The sequence below is a fragment of the Equus caballus genome, chromosome 13 (assembly GCF_041296265.1).
Source record: "Equus caballus isolate H_3958 breed thoroughbred chromosome 13, TB-T2T, whole genome shotgun sequence".
Lineage (NCBI taxonomy): Eukaryota > Metazoa > Chordata > Mammalia > Perissodactyla > Equidae > Equus > Equus caballus.
The window spans coordinates 41867500-41888200 of NC_091696.1; the positions used below are offsets into that span (position 1 = coordinate 41867500).

General features: G+C 43.2%; 2 protein-coding genes across 29 annotated transcripts in view; one reads left to right on the forward strand and one right to left on the reverse strand.

The window, feature by feature from the left end:
- The window catches only part of BFAR (bifunctional apoptosis regulator), a 33011-nt gene extending 22080 nt beyond the window's left edge, over positions 1–10931 (reverse strand). For 4 of the 16 annotated variants that reach the window (XR_001378212.3, XM_023616291.2, XM_014730105.3 and 1 more), the window contains exons 1-2: positions 10287–10794; positions 68–404 (exon numbers count right to left, since the gene is read on the reverse strand). Coding sequence is in view for 15 of the 16 variants with exons in the window: in XM_023616291.2 (XP_023472059.1) it covers positions 68–330 (263 nt within the window). In the remaining variant the exon portion in view is untranslated. Of the gene's footprint in view, positions 1–67; positions 405–3291; positions 3439–8825; positions 9034–10286 lie in introns of all 16 variants that reach the window. The other 12 variants (XM_070230989.1, XM_070230984.1, XM_005598894.4 and 9 more) reach the window with 9 other exon arrangements.
- A 3382-nt stretch (positions 10932–14313) lies between these two features.
- Positions 14314–20701, forward strand: part of PARN (poly(A)-specific ribonuclease) — a 242520-nt gene continuing 236132 nt past the window's right edge. For 6 of the 13 annotated variants that reach the window (XR_011424326.1, XR_011424327.1, XM_070230976.1 and 3 more), the window contains exons 1-5: positions 14365–14540; positions 14962–15039; positions 16376–16455; positions 16928–16995; positions 17081–17162. Coding sequence is in view for 11 of the 13 variants with exons in the window: in XM_070230976.1 (XP_070087077.1) it covers positions 14522–14540; positions 14962–15039; positions 16376–16455; positions 16928–16995; positions 17081–17162 (327 nt within the window). In the remaining 2 variants the exon portion in view is untranslated. Of the gene's footprint in view, positions 14541–14961; positions 15253–16375; positions 16456–16927; positions 16996–17080; positions 17163–20701 lie in introns of all 13 variants that reach the window. The other 7 variants (XM_070230977.1, XM_070230980.1, XM_070230979.1 and 4 more) reach the window with 5 other exon arrangements.

Here is a 20701-nt window from a genome sequence, read left to right on the forward strand (position 1 = left end):
TGCCCCCCCATTAAGAGAAACCACACTGTACAAGCTGTATATACTACCAATAAGCACCAAGCATTACCTGAGGAGAATATTGACTTTGGGGAAACCTTCCCATTTTTCTCTGCATTCTGGACACTCTGTTTTCTTTGAAGAGGTCCACCATAAAGCCAGACAGTGCCGGCAGAAGCTGTGCCCACAGTTCAAGGTGGTGGGGTTAACCAGGATGTCATAACAGCAGTGACAGGAAAATTCACTAACAGAAATCTGAGGGCCGGTACTCTTGAGATGGTCATCTTTCTCAAGGGTCATCGTATTCAGATCATTTTGCTGAGATTCCTCCATCGCTTAGCAAATTCTGGGATCCCCAGGCACAGAAAATTTCAGATTTAGAAAATTGCTGCAAAGCATCATTAAATCTAGAAAAAAAGGACAGAAATAGGAGAAATAGTTCAGTAGCTGTTTGAGATTACAGTCATTCTTTTAAAGCTGGTTATTTTTCACTTTATTTTTTTTGGTGAGGAAGACTGTCCCTGAGCTTACATTTGTGCCGATCATCCTCTACTTTGTATGTGGGACGCCACACCACAGCATGGCTTGATGAGCGGTGTATAGGTCTGCACCAAGGATCTGAACCCATGAACCCTGGGCCACTGAAGTGGAGCAGGTGAACTTAATCCCTACGCCACAGGGTTGGCCACTAATGCTGGCTTTTAAATGTGACAAATTTGATTTCTAAAAATTCACATTCCATAAATCACATAAACATCATAGAACTGCTTTCTGGCCTATTTGTCACACATTTGGAAATTAGGGAAAGCAAAACAGTGTCGTGGAAAGTTCAATGGACCGGGGGTGGGGGCATGGAGGAATTCTAGATCCTTCTCTTTCACTAACTTCTTTTGAAAATGAAATTTCTCTGGCCTCAGCTTTCTCAATTAAATTTCTAAAGTCCTTTCAATGTATATGATTTTCAATAAACCAGTTTCTTGGCCCAGTAAAATGTCTAGAGTTGGCACTAACAGATGTACTTCATGTAAATAACACATTTTATCCAAATAAATCTGTCTTCCCATTAGGTAAGTATTTATTTGACAAACATTTGATTTTGGAGGTTTCCATAGGAGCAGTACCGGGAAGTGAGTGAAGCCTTCTTTTCTGAGGCGCCCTGTGCCAGGTCAACTGCCTAGTGGCTCAATATACCCCCTTCCCACAAAACCAACCCAAACATGCATATTATACCCTCTGCGTCTGGACAATCTCGTGCCATAGAAACACGCTAATGTCACTACTATGCAAATAGCAAAGGACCATTCTCTTTTCATTCTTATCTGGGTCTAAGGAGATTTTTTATTGAAAGGCAGTATGATGGAGAATACCACAGAGTTAGAATCTCAGCTTTCCAACTCACTAGCTCTGTGAGCGTGCATAAGTTACCTGAGCTCTCTGAGCCTTGTTTCCTCAACTGTGATAACAGTACAAAAACTTTCAAGGGTTCTTGTGAGGATCAGAGACAGTGACAGGAGAGTGGCTACGAAGGCTTATGGTGTAATAGGGGCTAAAGAAGTGAGTATTCATACTATTCCTGGTATTATTGCAGTGTAGGCGCCAGTGGGAAAGAAAGGAAATCACTCTTGATCACCCAGACTGCTCACAGAGAGGGGCGCACGTTTTACGCTCTGCAGGTAGAGTGCTTCAGAAGGCACGTCCCAGGGCTGGGCTGCCTGGCTTCTCACCCCGCCTCTGCCTCCACCAGCTGCGGCGCCTGAACGTCTTTGGGTCTCAGCTTTCTCATATATAACCGGGGGTGGTAACACTGTTTACCCCATTGGGAGGTTCTTAAGAACTAAATCACAGGATGTAAGTAAAGTGCCTAGTACAGAGCCTGGCATATGGTAAGTAAACCATACATGATAGCAATTTACCTGATTTTCAAACGCAGCGGTGACAGAATTTTATCACCTTTTATGGGGTGCAAAATTTTACCTAGAGCATGATAACACTATATTTTAAATATGCAAATCTATACACAAAGACTAGACAAAAATAATGAATTATTAGAAGTGGGTGTGTTGGGTGGCTGAGGGTCATGATTGTCCTGGTTTTCTGTATTTACCAAGTTGCTCTTAATGAAAATGTATGATGTTACAATAATTGTAAAAATACATATAAATTGTAAAAAAAAAAATACTGTATTCCTTTTGGCCTAACAGCAATGGGAGATTTTCAACCCAGAGAATAAACACAGCTAAATTTTAAACTCAGTGTTAAAGTGGAATAGATTCCTTATCCAGCACTAAAAAGATAATTAGGTAAAGATAAGTGTATATTTAAAAGATTAAATGTAAGATAAATATAAATTTTTAAAATATACAATTAATAGTTATTCACAATAGTAGATGATAGTAAAGAAGGGACCAACCTTCTGTATAGGCCCATTAAAAACTCCTTTTTGGAAGACAGAGTCTAAACAAATGTTTTTAATCACAAATCCTAAATTACTTCTGATAATTAGATTTGCTCATTATTTGTATGTTTAGGAATATTAAAAAAATTTCTAAGTGTTTTCCTTTGGGCAGCCTCTTCAAATTGCTAAGGAAGTGGGAGATCTTTTATAGACAGGTTTTTGGAAAAAGGAATCATTTTGATGAAGTAGTTCCTTTATTTGATTAATATTGATTAAACAACTACCACATGGAGAGCACTATCCCAGGAAATAATAACGGAACCACTGCTATTTCCTGAGCATCTCCCAGGAGCTGGGCACTGGGCAGGCCCTTTCGGTATATTCAGGATCACATCTGGACTCAGTGTCAGAGGAAAAATACCGAGGCTGCCAGTGAGGGTTGTGCAAGGGGTCAGAAAAGATGGGCCTGACTGGGGCGCTGCTGTGTGTTTTCCCAGGGAGCAGGGAGCGACAGAGGAGACACAGGTCCGACACAGGGTCCTGCGTGTCTGGTTAACGAGAGGCGGGCCAATGGGGGCGCGTGAAGGTTTCAGAGGCAAGGAGATCAGCAAAGCTGTGCTTGAGGACGACAAACCTCATCAGGAAGGAGGGCTACGTGCGCCAGGTTAGAAGTGAGGTACTATCACTTCTGGGAATAAGGTGGCAAAGATGAAAACAGTGAAGAACGAAAGGTGGCAAAGGAAAGGACTAATTTATCCGAGAGATGTTTAAGAAAATAATTTATGGGCTTTGGTGACTACAGAGAAACAATGATCAAAGATGCTGGCTAGGTTTCAGAACTGGGGATGAAGAATGGTATTTCTGACAGAAATGGGCCACTGTAAACCAATGGAGCCAACCTTGGAAAGAAGGTAAGATGAATTTTAGAAAAGTTGAGTTTGAGATGATGACAAGACTTCAAGCAGAACTGTCTAGTGAGCAGACGGAGATACAAAACTATCGTTGGGAGTTAAGGGTGAGGCCAAGTGTCTGGATTCCAGAGTCGCCTGCAGAGAAATGACAATGTATATTGAAATTAATTTCTCATGAATTAGCCTTTCAAAACTAGAATGCATCAGTAGTTCCAAGCTTACCAGATCTGAAAGTTTACCTCTCATGAGAGAAAACAAATCACACACTGACGTCAAAAGTGTATTTTATAAGTTGGATTTTGAAAAGCGAGGTGGCCACGAACTTTGTTTTATAATTGTCTTTAACAAACTAGAAACTGCACACACTGTAATTACATCTTAGAAATTCTGATAGTTTCATTTTACCCTAAATTCCAAAGTGAAAGCTAATAGAGAAAGAATATGCAGCTTAACCAAACCCAGTTGATCTTTTCTGCTATTTCTGTGTGTACCCGGGTTATCTCCACTAAAGAAGGCAGGACTTTTAGAGGAGGAAAGTGCCTCTTCAGTGATAAAATCTAGCTCAGACACTAAAGTTGCAAGCTGCAGTGTTCAGATTGGGTAAACACCACCTCCTGCACTGGCAATGATTAAAGGCCTCTGTGAGGAGAAGGCCCCATGATCCTGAGCATGTTTATAGCTGTTCTTACAAACCTTGCACACTCACCAGCAGGCTGGAGCCGTGAGAAGCTTCGCTGGCTCTTTCTGAGTTCCTTCAAAAGTACAAGTGTCCTTCACATCAGGACATCCCTGTAGCCTTTTTCTCTTGTCTCAAAGGCCTCAGAGAAGACTGGGGGGCCGCGGTAGGATTGGGGCAAGGAGAAGCATTCCATTCCCACCCCCAGTGCCCCGTTCACATGGACACATTTTGGTTTAAGTTTAATCATCAACTGAAATTGCAGGTGTTAATCACCTAATTCAAAACTAACGCGAAGAATGCCTGAGTCTGGAAAAGTCTACAAAACTGCAAAGAGACAAGTTTAAAATGACAGGGTGAGCGCCAGAGAATTGAAGAGTACAGCCAAGCCTTCGGGGACTGAGTCACTCTGAAGAGCTGTGGTTTCTGAAAAAGAGTCGAGTCTTCAAGTGATGTCTGTAGAGGCGCCCCAGGAGGTCTGCGCATGCTCTGAAATTACACGCTGAGCTTGTGTCTGTGCACATGAGTGTGTCTATGAGTATTGACCTGAAGGAAATCTACAGCTTTTATTGGGCTCTCAAAGGGGACCAAGACCCAAATAAGGTTCTGAACTACTGTTTATTCACTGGGATAAAGGCTCTCTTAATGTACCACACCCTCCGCTTCCTAGAGTGGTTATAACGAACCCAGGTGAGCCTTGTGACAGTGACGCAGAATTATTGTCATCAGCATCCATAGTTCCTGTACTGGAACAGTCCCAACACTGGCAGCCACCACTCCACTGTGGCAACATCTGGCCTGCAAGCAGGCTTTCTTTCACAAGGTGCTTCTTTCTCTTCCCTGACCTTCTTCCTACCTTTCCCTCTCTTTCCTTCCTCCTCCTCCTCCTCCTCCTCCTTCTTTCTCTTTCTTTCTATTGAATTTGGTGCCAGAATTTTAAAAATCTGATTTCACATAAAAATCCAGATTCCTGGCTTCTACTGAAAAAACTCAGAAGATCTGGCAGCACTGGGCTCTCATTTTGCATGACAGCAATCAGCTCAACCTGAGTGGCTCAGCAGTTGCCCCCTTCAGACAGGGCATGCCCACCCCAGTTTGCTCCAGTCCTCACTCACTGTTTTCCTTGTTTCTGTTACTTACCTGACCCCTGGGGAAGTCTGAGTTTTCATGACCTGTCCCATAAGGTGATGTTTTCAGAGTCTACTGATAAGTGTATGATGTTCCCAGATTAACCGGTCTTAGGCTAGTAAGCTTTTGGAGAGCTGTCAACTTATAATTTTCCTGTCTCTTGATTTGCTGTCAGGTTGTTACTTATCACCGAGAAAGTGACTGCCTATGAGATCTTCCACAAATTTTTCTAAATTACTGCTTCTACCCTGCTTTAGACTCAGAAGCCAGCTAACCCTGCTCAGTGGATTGTGTGTATGACAGACTCCGGAGGAACCTTAGGGCAAGAACCAAGTCTAAAAATTCTAAGTGAGCTTTATTGTCATCATATCCCCAGAGACCCAGCTCAAAATGAAGAGAGTGAGAGTCTGCGGGCTTTTCTATGAATCAAATATTTCATAGAAGGCCTTTAAGACACATTTTAATTTTTTGGAGGGTATTCTTTACTTGCTGGTTCGAGAGAGAGTACAACACACCTCAGTTTTAAAATGAGAAGACAGGTCTGAGTCCCAGCTCCACTCTTTCTGAGCCATGACACCATGGACAGGCTACTCATTCTCTCTAAGTCCCACATTAGCAGGAAGAGGGTCACTGCTGCCAACCTCGCAGGGCTGTCATGAGCATCAAGAGGACACACGTAAGCTCAGGCACACAGGAAGTGTTCAATAAATGTGGTCCCTTCTTCCATAATGTGTTCCAGGTGGACATTTCCCAGTCCCTACAAGTGCGGGATCCCTATAGCAGTTGTGGTCCTTATGCTCAGGCCATCTAACCAACACCCTGTTCCAACATCTCACCAATGTAACTTTCAAAACATCCGGACGGATGCTACTTCCTGAGGAACACACCATCTCTAAAGTTTCACTATCAAGAAATGGCATGAAACCTTAGAAAGCATTTTATGTGAAATATGACATGAATACACATATATGAACAAATTTTTCTAAAAGTCAACCTTTTCTAAAACATTCATGTTTGGTATGTTGGCACAACCGACAGGAAACAATTACCAATCTCCAAAGACTTGGGCAATTGCAAGATATCTATCACCATAACCTTTGGTAAAGTTTTCCCAAAGAAACACCTGACATGGTATAGTTATCTGAAAAATCTATGGAAAAAAAAAAGGGTTGGGACCTAAAAACAATCTCCCAATAATTCTAAGTAACTGAGGAACCTGGAATGAACTTGGCTCTTCCTCCCTTGGAAGAAAGCTTGCTTGTCTGACTTGGTCAAGTGCTCCTCCGTAGACTTGTCCAGAGGGCCACTCTCTGGAAGGAGATGGTGGCACTGCTGTCATCTGTCTGATTCTTTAGTCACCCAACTAACATTTAAGAAAGTCAACTGATACAGTAATTTTTCTTAAGTTTATCAAAGAATGCATTCATTCTGAGTTTAAGTTAAGAATTTTTATACCTTAGCTTATAAAGACCTCATTATGTGTGACTGTTAACTCTGCAGAAATCATCATCTTCAAACTGCTTTGTTCTGTGGCATATAATTACGGTCCCACCTCTTCATTCAACAAAAAATTTATTGTGACTATAGCGCATACCTAATGTTTTAGGAATAATCCTTTGATGGGCTAATTTATTTGGATTCTAGCCTGAAAAATATGATTTCAATCATTTCTTAGCAAAGATGATCAATGAAAGAATAAAAAGATTTTGGCTGTATATGGGCCTCTAATTAAGCTATTTCTTCTCATTACATATTACTTAACAACAGAGAATAATAATTGCTAATATTTACTGAGCCCTCATGACGTGAAAGACATAATAATCCTAGGAGATAATTATTACCATCATTTTCATTTTACAGATGAGAAAATGGAGGCCTAATTAATATAGGACAGAGCCAGGTTTTAAATCATGGCCTGACCTAAACCCTGTTCTCATTACACTGTTTTACCCCAATGAGGTAAGAAATAACAGCTATTAGTTCAAAGGACTGACTTGTTCTTTGTCTTCTAGGTCACATCATAGAGCTGCGACTGCAAAGCTGAGAAATCCAAACCAGAGAAAAACTAGAATTTGACAACACTGCATTCTGGAACATGAACTCCAGCTTGCGGCTGTTAGGGCAAGCATGCTCTTCCATGAGCTAAATAAGCAGAAACATTCACAATGGAAAGAGCTGTGAGGGTGGTTGGGAGCAGCCCTATTTCCGGCACCCCTCAGGTCTACCTCTGGGGACACCGCTACAAACACTGGTGGAATACTACAGACATCATTAAATGCCCAAAGAGCGACCACACATTTTTAGTGACTATGAAATAAACAAATGTGCCCAAATGTAAGCAAGGCAAGGGTCAGAAATGGCAATAAGGAGAATATTATGTGCATTTCTTGCAGGTGGCAGAAATTGGCTTTCATTAATACAAGAGAGGCATTTCCAGGCTCTTACTGTATAAAACCTTGTGTTTTTTCAACTTCAAATAGACAGATTTTCTTTCTGGACGAGGTCAGAAATCACTAGGGCAAAATTAGCTACCCCACCGAATGTCGCCCTGCCACCTGAACTGTGAGGCGCCGTGATTTACTGCCTGGGAGTGGTGTTGGGCAAGATTTGAGCACACTGAGGAGGTGTCCCAGCTCTCCCTAGACTCTGTCCTCTCTCGTTTCTGTTATGTGGCATGTATGCCATGACCTATCCTGTATTAAACGCTGTAGATGTCCCATAACTCAGAAAGTGATCAATAACTACTTGTGGTTACCAGTAAGCCACACCTAAACTACTGGGTTTTACACTATTCTGTTTGATTCACATATTATAAACTAATGCAACCTTTTCGGATTTAGCTCACTCTTATGCTTTTTGCACACTACCGCTTGAGTAGTTTTTGCCTCTCCAACCAAATCTTCAGCTCTTTGAGGTTGAGAACCAAGCCTTAGGATTCTATCATGGCACCTGAGAGAAGCTGGTGTGAAGCTGGGCTCTAGATATTTGGACATGAAAACGGAATCAACAAATACTTGACTTCCTATCACGGAACCTCCGAGAACCTCCATCAGAATCACCTGGGAAGTCTGGTGACTCCGAACAAGGATATCTGGGAGAGAGACCCAGGAAGGTGCATTTTAAACAAGCCTCTCAGGAGACTCTTATGCACGTGGAAGTTTGGGAACTAGAAAGCTCTTACATACAAATAAACACTTTTATGCCTAAATATATGTTTCAGACAAGATACGGGTAAGGTGTGAACAAAATAAAGTTTAAATAACACTTCCAATCTCATTTCCTCTTCTCTCCCATCTCTCTTCTCTCCACTGCCTGAATCACCCTCCTGGAGAAAAACTCCGATCAAGCCCTCCCCTTGCTCAAAACCTTCCCGATGATGAGAAATTAAAACCTATAGCTGTAAGCCTGTCATCTAAGAATCTCCACAGCCCACTAGCAATCAACACATTTTAAACAAGAGCACAAACTCTGGAGGCAGAATGAATTTAAAGCCCAGCTCTACCAATTATTAGTTGTGTGACCTCAGGCAAGTCACTTAACCTCTGTGCCTCAGTTTCCTCACCTGTAAAATGGGAACAGTAACAGTATCTTCCTGATAGTGTTGTTGACAGGATTAAATGAATTAATACACACACAGCACTCAGAATAGTGCCTGGCACACACTAAGTACAATATAACCATTAGCTATTATTATTATCGTTGATCCCCTACTACTCACCTCACACACTACAATGTGTCCTACCTATTAACTCCTGCTCCTTGGGCATTTTCCCATATCACACTCTTCCCTCCATCTGTAAGACAGCTCCACACCGTCTCCGGGCCAAAAATGTCCAAACGACAAGACCCAAATCAACTGTCACTTGAAAGTCTTTAAAAAGTGTGTATGTTTCCTCATCTTCTAGATGATAATTCTCCTGGAGAGTCTGGGATAGTTAAAACAGTATGGTTTCAGGAATGAGAGAGACCTGGGTTCCAAACCAGGTCACATTTATCCTCCCTGAGCCTCATATTTCTCATATAAGTTCTGGATAATAATATCTACTTTGAAGGAGGTTTAAGCGACAAACGCCATCCACAGATACTCAAAAAGAGTCTACTGTATGGCCGATTGGTATATTAATAGAATTACCAATATTTGCATTTACTGAGTGCCAGCTACATACGTAGTGTCAGTGCCAGGCACTGGAGCTTTCAGAAAAAAAAATGCCCTGGAGAAGCACCGTTTTTCCATCAAGTTTACGGAGATAGGCAGGGAAACACAGAGCACAAACACCCCGGCTGGCTGTTCACACACCAGCCGCGACAAGGACAAACTAAACCACCTAACCCGTACGTGCACTCTGCGCCGGCTCTGGGGTGTGCCCGGGAAACAGAGGACAGCTCCTTCCTATTGGCCTTTCAGACCTTGACATCAAGACCACTCAATGGGCTTCGGCGGGGAGGACCCAACGCCGACAGCTGAGAGCCTGACAGAGGCTGGGCTCTCACTTTCTCCTCTCCATGAACGATGAGGGGCCGCCTCTTGTCCCGCCAAAGATCCCCAGTTTGACCCACAGCCTGACTCGCATTTGCTTCTTTCTTTTAAAGAAAACTCGCTTTTGCTCAAGTTCAGTTTTCTGAGCCGCGAGCTCGGAATCACAGAAGCTGGGTTCCAGCCTAACCCCTGTGTTGACTTTGGGGTTTCCCTTTCCCTTTCCTGAGCATCCGTTACCCTATTTTAAAACGGGAGCAATCGTGCCGCTTTGTGGAAGGACTACCTCGCTAATTAGACCTGAAGCCCAGCCAGGCGTCTATCAGGAGCCTAGTCGATTCCAGGCGCATTGTCCCAGGCCACAGTAGGCGTCCCTGTGGGGGGCGAGCGCCACGTCGCCCTCTCCCTCCGGCCCGGGGACGACCCTAGAGCGACAGACTCTGCCCCTGACCCCCGAGGGGGCACCGGCGAGGCCCAAGACAGGCCGGCCGTGCGGACGTGGGGGTCTCGGGAAGGGATGCGGGAGCTGGCCAAACGGGGGGTCCACGCCCGGAGACCAGGACTGCGGCTGCTCAGGACCCGGGCCTGGGTGAGGAAAGCCTCGCGCACCTCTTTCGACCCGTCCCCCACGCCCGTCCTCCACACCCCGCCCCGAAATCGAACCCGGGCCACCCGCTCGCCGCCCTCCGCCGCGCCGCTGCTCACCACTGCGCTCATCCCAGGGCTGACCTGGCTGTCTCGCTCGTGCGGAAGCAGAGGAGGAGTCGGCTGCTCCACTTCCGGAAGAAACCTAGAAAGGTCTGCGGAGAAGAGTTCCCACGGCCGGCGACCATAGAGGAGAGGCCGCACCCGACTCCCACACCCCCAACCCCGCGACCTCCCCGCTGCCTAGAGGGGCCACACCCAGGCCGAAGACGTCTGCGCCTGCGCACCACCGCCGATCCCGCCCTCTAGCTTGGACAGACCTCGGGCCAGGGCGTTACACTCCGAGGGTGAGGCGGTTCTCTGCGTCTGCTCCTCTGGGCCGTCTGTTGCTGTGCTTGAAGGACACATCTTTGCCCAGAAATTAAAATATTGTTAGACGACCGCACTGTACTCCCCACAAGGTTTTCTTGTCTTCATATTTTATGCAGAAAATCCGATGACCATGGCTAAAGTTCCGTTTACGGTATTAGAAGAATTGGGATTAAAATGACATTCTTATCACCATGTCTTTTCTCCCACCGTCTTGATCCGTTGAGAATTCTTGCTGATTATCGGTTTTAAGTCGCTGGCCTGGAGATTGTTAAACTCATCATTTGGGATGAGATTTTTTTTTTCCTACCGATCAAATTGGTAGAGTGAAAGGATGGGTAATGGCATGTGCTAGTGCTGGGAGTGTGTGAAGTCAGTTTCTGGAAGATAATCTGGCAATAGGTATCAGCATATTTTTTAAATCGTGTAAAAGGTACATAGCATAAAATTTACCGTTTTAACCAATTTTAAGTGTCCAGTTCAATGGCATTAAGTATATCCACATCCTTGTGCAACCATCATCATCATCATCCATCTCCAGGATGTTTTCATTTTCTCAAACTGAAATTCCATACCCATTCAAACAACTCGCCATGGTCGCTTCCCCAAGCCTCTTTTAGCCACCATTCTACTTTTTGTCCCTATGAATTTGACTACTCTAGGTACCACATATAAGTGGAATTATTCAGTATTTGTCTTGTTCTGATTGGCTTATTTCATTTAGCATAATATCCTCAAGGATATTATGTTGTAGCATGTGTCAGAATTTCCTTCCTTTTTGGGGCTGAGTAATGTTCCCTTTTATGTATATATCACATTTTGTTGATGATACTTGGGTTGTTTCCACCTTTTTGCTATTGTGAATAATGTTGCTGTGAATGTGGGTGTGCAAATAGCAGTTCAGGTGTCTGCTTTCAATTCTTTTTGGTATATGCCCAGAAGCAGAATTCCTGCCTTGTATTGTTACTGCACAAAGGGCACAATCAGCTCGCTGTGAGACAAAAGCCAATCATCAAGAGGCAAGATAGTGGCAGCGAAAGGGCATTTTATTATAGCTTGCTAGCAAGAGGGAAGATGGGAGACTGATGTCCAAAGGAGCCATCTTAAGGGGACACAGAACCTTGAAGTAGTTATATAGGCCAGTGGGTTATGGGGAGGAGCTTAGGAATGTTGACTCTCTGGTGTCATCGACTGGGAGTCACCACACCAGGTCTTTCAATTTTCATTGATGATGGCTATCAGCATAGACTCTCTGTTGGGGGGTGATCACATTCCTAAGGACTCAAAACGAAGTTATCATCTTATTGCAGCTGGGAGGTACATGTACAAGCAGGGGTCATAAAATCCACAGAGCAGGTGGATCTCCTGGAGGGTGCATATCCAGCTGGGTTAGTCAGTCAGAGGTCATTCAAAGTTACCATATGGTTTCTTTTCTACAATATGGCTTCCCTTTTGTTAACCTTGTGTTGAGCCGGTAGCAATATGATAATTATAATTTTAATTTTTTAAGAACCACCATACTGTTTTCCATACTGGCTGACGGATTTTACATTCCTACCAGCAGTGCACAAAGTTCCCATTTCCCACTTAATGGGTGTGAAATGGTATCTCATTGTGGTTTTGAATTGCATTAGTGATGTTTAGTATCTTTTCATGTGCTTGTTGGCTGTTTGTATACCTTCATTGGAGAAATGTTTATTCAAGTTCTTTGTCCATTTTTAAAGTGGATTGTTTGTTTTTGAGTTCTTCAGTTGTAGGAGTTCTTTATATATTATGGATGTTAAGCCTTTATCAGATTTATGATTTGCAAATATTTTCTCCCATTCCGTGGGTTGTCTTTTCACCTTGCTGATAGTGTCCTTCATACACAAATGTTTTCAATTTTGATGTAGTTCAATTCATCTATTTTTTCTTTTGTTGCCTGTGCTTTTGGTGTCATAGCCAGAAAAATCATTGCCAAATCCAATGTCATGAAGCTTTTTTTTTTTAATACTTATTTACTTATTTTTTAGGAAGATTAGCCCTGAGCTAACATCTGCTGCCAATCCTCCTCTTTTTGCTGAAGAAGACTGGCCCTGAGCTAACATCCATGTCCATCCTCCTTTACTTTGTACGTGGGATGCCTACCACAGCATGGCTTGCCAAGCGGTGCCATGTCTGCACCTGGGATCCCAACCGGCCAACCCCAGGCCGCCAAAGCAGAACGTTCGCACTTAACTGCCGCGCCACCGGGCCGGCTCCGCATGAAGCTTTTTGACCTGTGTTTTCTCCTAAGAGTCTTATGGTTTTAGCTCTTATAAATATAAGAGCTATTTGATCTATTTTGAACTGTTTTATATGGTATTAGATAAAGGTTCAACTTCATTCTTTTGCATATGGATGTCCAGTTTTCCCAGCATCATTTGTTGAAAAGTGTGTCCTTTCCCCCATTAGATGATCTTGGCATCCTTGTTGCAAATCATTTGACTATATATTAGGGAGTTTATTTTGGTGATTTCTACCCTATTTCATTGGTTTCTATGTCTTTGTGCCAGTACCACACTGTTTTGATTACTGTAGCTTTGTAGTAAGCTTTGATATTTATTAAATTTAAATTACTTAAAACTTAAATTTAAGTGGCCATATGTGGCTAGTACTTTCCATTTAGGACTTTTTTAGCTGAAATAAGAAGGCAGAGAGACATTTCAAGCTTGAGGTTTGACTATTTGTCATGCTGGTATTTTCCCTTCCCATTCCGTCTGAACTCTAGAGTTCACATTCACTGCTGCCCTCACTAGGGAAAGTGGGCATGATTTCCTATAGGTAAATTTCCATTGAATGAGGCAAGGAAAATGGACTTGTGGGACCCGGTGAGGAAAATATGGCCAGACTCTTATTTGTTCTTTAGAGTACTTAATATTTCCCTTTGGGGGAGGAAATGGTTAAAAGAGGTTTGTACTCACTATTTCTCTCGAACCTCAGAAGTGCAAATGTAGGGAAATGTGATAGCAAGTCAAAACTCTAATCATATCTTGCATTTATTTATACAGTGCTTTAAAATTCACATACGTTATCACCACTGGTCTCAATCCTATTTAGTGGATGAGGAAATTGAGGTTTAAGGTTGAATACATTCCAGGCCTAATAAATGACAGAACTAGCCTTTGAAAACAGGTCTTGTAACCAACTTCATAGTAGGCTTTTGTGAAAGACCAAAGTGAATTCATTCACTCAACCCATGTTTATTGAGCATCAACTATGTGTCAGCACTATTGTAGGCTCTGGGGATTAGCGGCAAATGTCAAACCAACATAAAATTCTGTTAGGCAAGACCTTATCTGTGCCGCTTGCCCTAGTATTCCCAGTGGCTTGTGCAGTAAATAAAGGTCTCAGCTTTGCTTTCCACATCGCCTCTCTAAGTAATCCTGCAATTATTCTTATTGCAACACCCTGCTCTTTCTCTTCTTGGCGATTATCGTGTTTCCAGGTGGTAAATTCGATTCCTATCTGACTTTCTCCTCTTTCACCAAATTAAGCTCCACGGGGGCAGGGACCTTGTCTTTTTCTGTTCATCACTGTATCCCTGCCCCTTTCAGAGCGCCTGGCATCCAATAGGAGCTCAAGAAATATTTGTTTATCAACTGGATGTCAGAACACGCCCCCTTGTAAAGCGAACGCCGCAAGAACGGACCTCACAAACTTAGGCCACGCCTTGGGGACTTCGATAGCCACGCCCCTCCCCAGTCCCTGGAAGGAGAGGGAGGAGCCCAGCCGGGGCCCCGCCCCCGCCGTGACGCAGGCGCACGTGACGCTCACCGGCGCGCGCTGTTTCCGGAAGTCGCCGCCGGGGTTCCCGGAGCTGCTGCCTCCGTGGTCGCCGCGGAACTCCACGCGTAGCACGGCGGAGGCGGGCTGGCGCGGGCCCGGGGTTGCGGCCGCCCTGCAGAATGGAGATAATCAGGAGCAGTGCGTGTCCGCCACACACCTCCCCGCGTCCTGGCGGCCCCCGCACCCGGCCTGCTAGGCCCAGACCACGGCCGGGCTGCTCGGCGGGGCCTGGCGCTGTGGCAGCCCCTCAGGGGTTTGTCCCCCTCCACCCCGTGCGCCTCTTGGGGCCATGTCCATCTGTGGCCCGTGCACCCCTACGAACTTTGTCCTCCCGCCCGGGCACCCCCTAGGCCTTGTCCCTCTGGCCGGTGCACCCTCGGGGCTTGTCCCTCTCTAGCCCATGCACCCCTCGGGGACTTGAGGCTTTCGGTTCCGTGCATCCGTCCAGGGCTTGTACTCCGGCCCGAGGTCTTAGATGCTCCTTGGGCCCTCCTTCCCTGTCCCCTTAGGAGCCTGTAGGCAGGAGCCACTTCTGAGCCTCTTCTCGGTTTCTCTGCAGATTTTAAGAGTAATCTTCATAAAGTGTACCAGGCCATAGAGGAGGCCGACTTCTTCGCCATCGATGGGGAGTTTTCAGGTATCCCTCGCTCGTAAGCTCGAGGCTGGCACCTTGCGCTGCACGGCCAAGGCTCCTGACCCCTTGCCCCTGGCTTCTGCCTGCTGGCCGCTCCTGCCTTTTTGTAGCCCTTGGGCAAGTCGCATGCGTTTCCTTGGAAACGTTTGAGAAGCGCGGAAGACACGCGAGGGGTTTGCGATTGTTCGGCGCGGAGAGCGGCAGATAGAGATTATGGTTTGTGCTGCTTAAAACAGTTTGATGTACGTGGTAGAGAGCTGCAGGGTTAGAGTCGGGCTTGTGTGTGCGGGTGGTAAAATATACGTAACCATGTTAACCATTTTCAAGTAGTTTTACAGTGCAGTGTCATTAAGGACGTTCACATTGTTGTGCAACCGTCTCCACCATCCATCTCCAGAACTTTTTCATCTCCCCGAACAAACTTTGTACCCATTGAACAATAACTCTCAATCCCTCCTTCCCCTCTGCCTTTGGCAACCACTGTTTCTGCCTCTGTGAATTTGGCTGCTCTAGGCACTTCTTATAAGTGGAATCATACAATATTTGTCATTCGTGACTGACTTTAGGGTCAGGCTTTTGCAGGTAAATGAGTGTGTTCCTTTATGCATTAGTGGAAATGTTCATTGCCTACCATGGGTGTGTATGTGTGTGTAATACTTTACCTACATTGATAATTGCAAGGATTTTTTCTTTGGATCGAAGATGAATTTGTCAGTTGTTGGAGTCAGTATGAACAGTTGGCTCCTTTTGGTGTAGATATCCACTTCCACTCCCTGATTTTAAAAAGCTCTTCAGCTCTTTCTAAAGGAATCCATGCTGGGGGTAAATACAGATCTATGGTTTTAGTTAAGCATGCTGTTTCTAGTTGGAGTCAATTCCCAAGGAAGCTAAGAGTTTTCACGAGAAATAATTTTCTCTTGACCTTGAAGATAACCTTTGTTGTATACACGTTATTCCAAACTGTTGGCCAAAACTGATACTCTAATGGTAATATACTTCAGAATTTGTTGATGTCTGATTATGCAGTAATCTTTTGAAAGCAGCAAAACTTATTTAATCATAGAGATACTTTTCTTAAATCATTACCGTGTTTTGAAAACCTGTTTTAGACACTGAAACTACCCATCAGCAAACTGAAATGTTCACATCTCTATATTCATTACTATAGAGTTTAGCTTGGTGGTCAGTGAAATGAATGCTGATTTTGAAAAAAGTAAGGAGCATTCCAATTAATCGTAATTCGCAAGAATATGAAATTATAGAGCCATTGGCTAGTTGACTGACATTTTTTACGCCAGCATTTATTTGCAAGTAAAAACATTTATTTCTTAAAATCTAGGAATCAGTGATGGACCTCCAGTCACTGCATTAACAAATGGTTTTGACACTCCAGAAGAAAGGTATCAGAAGCTTAAAAAAGTAAGTGAAGGTGCTAGAAAATCTTTTTTTTCCACATGTTGGTCCTCTTTATGTTGCACTATAGAGAAATATAATATTAAACTTACACATTAACTTCTGAACCCTAGCAACGAAACGATATTTTAGTGATGTTTAAAACAACAGCAAAAATAATTGTTTGCTGGAAAACATATTGGAGAAGGTTTAATATTTTCAATGTTAATTTGACTTATAGGAAATAGATGTGGTTCTTTGAACCTCTTGGAAATAGGCCTAATATGATGCTCTGGATGATGGATAGGTGCTTACTTGGGACATATATTAAGAAATGGGTATAAATTAATAATGCTTCTGATACATAATCTGTAATCTGTTCTAATCAGAAATATTCTGCCCAAGTTGAGTAATCAGAAAACTCACTTGATTGAGAATATTATTGCTCATGTAGAATATACAGCACTGTTTTGACCGATGTTCTGTTTCCCTTTTCCAGCATTCCATGGACTTTTTGCTGTTTCAGTTTGGCCTTTGCGCTTTTAAGTATGACTACACAGATTCAAAGTAGGTTATTTTAACAAGTGGTGGGAATTCTTTTGTCGTGACGTAACGTGAGCCCCTAAGTCTCCTCTTATCTTATTCTCCCCAGGTATATAACAAAGTCGTTTAACTTCTATGTTTTCCCGAAACCCTTCAGTAGATCCTCACCAGATGTCAAATTTGTTTGTCAGGTTAGTAGATCATTGAGTTTTTTTTCTGTTATGAGTTGCTGATGAGGCAGCGTGGAATTGCAGAATCAGAATTCTCTTTAGAATTTGCTTTTACCACTGACTTTGGGCTTTGGGCAAATCACTTCCCCTCTCTGACCTTCGGTTTTAGGGTTGTAAATTAGTGACACTATTATCTCCCCGTTTACTTCGGAATGAATTAAGGAGTGAGATTCAAGAGGCAGGCAGGTGGAAATCAGAACATGAGCCTTATTGTTACTAAAGCTGAATTGGAGGCATGGCTGGAGAATGTGGCTCTATTTGGGATTTTTAATTTCTTACCCCTGAATTGAACCTACAGATCAGGACCTGCACGTTTCTTCCCACCCCGCTCTCCTTGCACCCATCTCCAAGGGTAGAGCTTCATTTTCTGGAACAGCAGAGTGTGTGTGTTCATCCTCTACAAAAAGAGCGAACCTAGAAGGGGCTAAATTACATATGCTCAGTTCCTTTTCCCAAGGTCACTAATTTCGAAAGGGGAGGGGGAGACCACCGTTTCCTCCTGAGGAGGAGAGGTCTTACTTTATGAGCCGAGGTAAAGATGCAGAAGATGCCCCATAGGAACTTCCCCTTTAGAGCTGTAGCTGCCCAGGTAGACACTGAGTAAATATCAGTTTCCCCTTTCTGCTCTCTTTTAAACTGTTACAGTGGATAAAGAGAATGTGAATAAATGGTGTAGTGTATGGATACGTGATTAAAAATGAGTGTTAATCTTTTCTCCCTTGTAATCTTGTGCCCTGGCTTCTCTCCCAGTAGCAACGTTAGTTTGTTTGAGTCTTCCCATCTTTCCCTTCTCCTGCATGAAAGTGCTCACGCAGTTAAGAAAGCCTGGAGGGTAGGCTTCCGAGTGACTGAGTCATGTCAAATTCTTTCTCGTAATAAGGCAGGATATAAACAAATGAAACTGAGAGTTAATCATACGCCTAGGGCTGAAGAGAAAAGGAGAAGGTGATTTGGGTCTTAGAACTTGCTTTCTTAAATTAGCAAGTAAACCATAGTTGGTATTGGTGTGAAATTTGTGTGGATATAGTTTTCCAGCAGTACCAGGAGAAGATGGTTACTTACGGTGGGTTCCACGGTTCAGCCAGATGTTGGTCAAATAAAAACAACCAGTGGCAGTGAGACACCCTGGGGATGACACGCTCTTCTAAAAGAGCAACACAAGTACTATTATTCTACAAAATGTGTTGGAGACAGATCAGAGGAACTCTACCCACTGTACAAGGCCATTCTGCGGTTACACCGGGAACGCTTCATGTGGTTCCAGTTGCCAGCCTCTCCTTAAGAAAAAAAACATATAATAAACTTGGAGACAGGCCAGAGACTAATGTCTAAAATGCGCAATCGGATAAAAATGCTGCAATTCTCTAATCCTGAAAAGCAAAGGCAGTGAAAAGGTTTAGACTCAGTAGGTAAACATATGAATTGTATGGATGGGGTAAGTGATAATGTCTTTGAATTTTCTTTTTTTCATCCTTCATCTAAGGTGGTTTTTGTCTTGTTTAAAATTCTGTGCCTGCAGCAGGGTTGCGTCTTACAAGGGAGTTAGGTTCTAGAGTCAGTAAGTAGTGTGAAAATTGTGTCATCAAAAATCACTCTTGAAAAACTTTTTGTTGTTTTTTCTGCCGATGAAGATCTTCCTTCAGCTAACATCTGTTGCCAATTTTCCTCTTTTTGTATGTGAGCCACCACCACAGCATGGCTACTGACAGATGAGTAGTGTGGAACTGAACCTGGGCTGCTGAAGCGGAGCATACCAAACTTAACCACTGGACCACTGGGCTGGCCCTTGAAAAACTATCGCCCTTAAAGCAGATAGGTTTGGGGGTAAAACAACCTAACATGCTCTTTGAAAAATAAGGGTCTGTACACACAGTGAGACGCTCACACACTAGTCAGGACATGGAGGAATGGGCAGATTGAGAACTGCACACATGGCCAGGGAATGTACCCATCCAGTGGAATGGCAGGTGGAATGGCGCGGCATTTACGTTGTTTTCATCTCCTTTCCTTCTCTTCCTCCTTTTTCTGACTGAACATCTATAGTTGAATTCATGGAAGATATTACATACACAGTTGTGAAAAATCAAAACATTGCTGCTATCTGTAGAGTAAAAAATTAGTTCTTTTTTTCCACTATCTTGCCCATGCCACTTCCTTCCCCATTTCACTCCTTTTCTCCAGCTTGTATGTACAGTCATGTGTTCTTTAACAACTGGGATATGTTCTGAGAAATGCATCATTAAGTGATTTTGTTGTTGTGCAGACATCACAGAGTACACTTGCACAAACCTAGAAGGTATGGCTTACTACACACCTAGGCTCCATGGTACTAATCTTATGGGGTCGCTGTCTGTTGTGTCTGTTGTATCACAGTCTGTCATTACTGAAACGTCATTATGTGGCACGTGACTGTGTGTGTACATATACACATATGTCTATACATGTATACATAGTTTTAGCTTTTTTCTTTAATATACACAGAATCCTAATATTCATATTTTATATAACTTGCATTTTCCACTCAACACAATGTCTTCATATTTCCTAGTATAGATATGTGTAATTTATTTAATTGGAATTTAGAAGCTTTCCAGTGGTTCCCTATTTTAAACAATGCTGTAGTCAATATCCATGTACAGTATATCTTTGTGTATATGTAGGAATATTTTTATAGAATAGATTTCCTGGAAAGGGAATTGCTGACTCCCAGGGCATATGCATTTAAAATTTTGATAGATGCCTCAAATTGTCCTCCCAAATAGCTACTCATCTCTCAAATCCTGAAAATGGTACATTTACGACAAATCAAAGGTAGTGGATAGTAAACCACAAATAAATTTTATTAGTTTGAAGGTTTTTATTTTTTTTTTTTTGCTGAGGAATATTCACTCTGAGCCAACATCTATGCCAATCTTCCTGTATTTTGTATGTGGGTTGCTGCCACAGCATGGCCACTGATGAGTGGTGTATGTCCGCACCTGGAAACTGAGGTAGATTACGCCAAATTTACCCACTATGCGACGGGGCTGGTCCCCATTTTTTGGAAAATTGTGGTAAAAAACACATAATATAAAATTTACCATTTTAAGTGGTTTTAATTCAGTGGCATTAAGTACATTTACATTGTTGTGCAACCTAAAGGGTATCATTTGAGTGAAAAATATATAGTTTCAAAAAGGGAATAGATGAATCTTTGATTCTGGATTTTGTTTTTTGCGTTCATAATAGCTTACATCATTGGGAAATTTCAGTTGTACATTATTTCTTGTCCATCACCACATAAGTGCTCCCCTTCACCCCCTGTGCCCACCCCCACCCCCCTTCCCCTGGTAACCACTGAACTGTTTTCTTTGTCCATGTGTTTGTTTATATTCCACATATGAGTGAAATCATACGGTGTTTGTCTTTCTCAGTCTGGCTTGTTTCACTTAGATAATTCCCTCCAGGTCCGTCTTTTGTTTCCCTTTCTGAGAAGACATGGTATTCAAAAAGATCCTTTT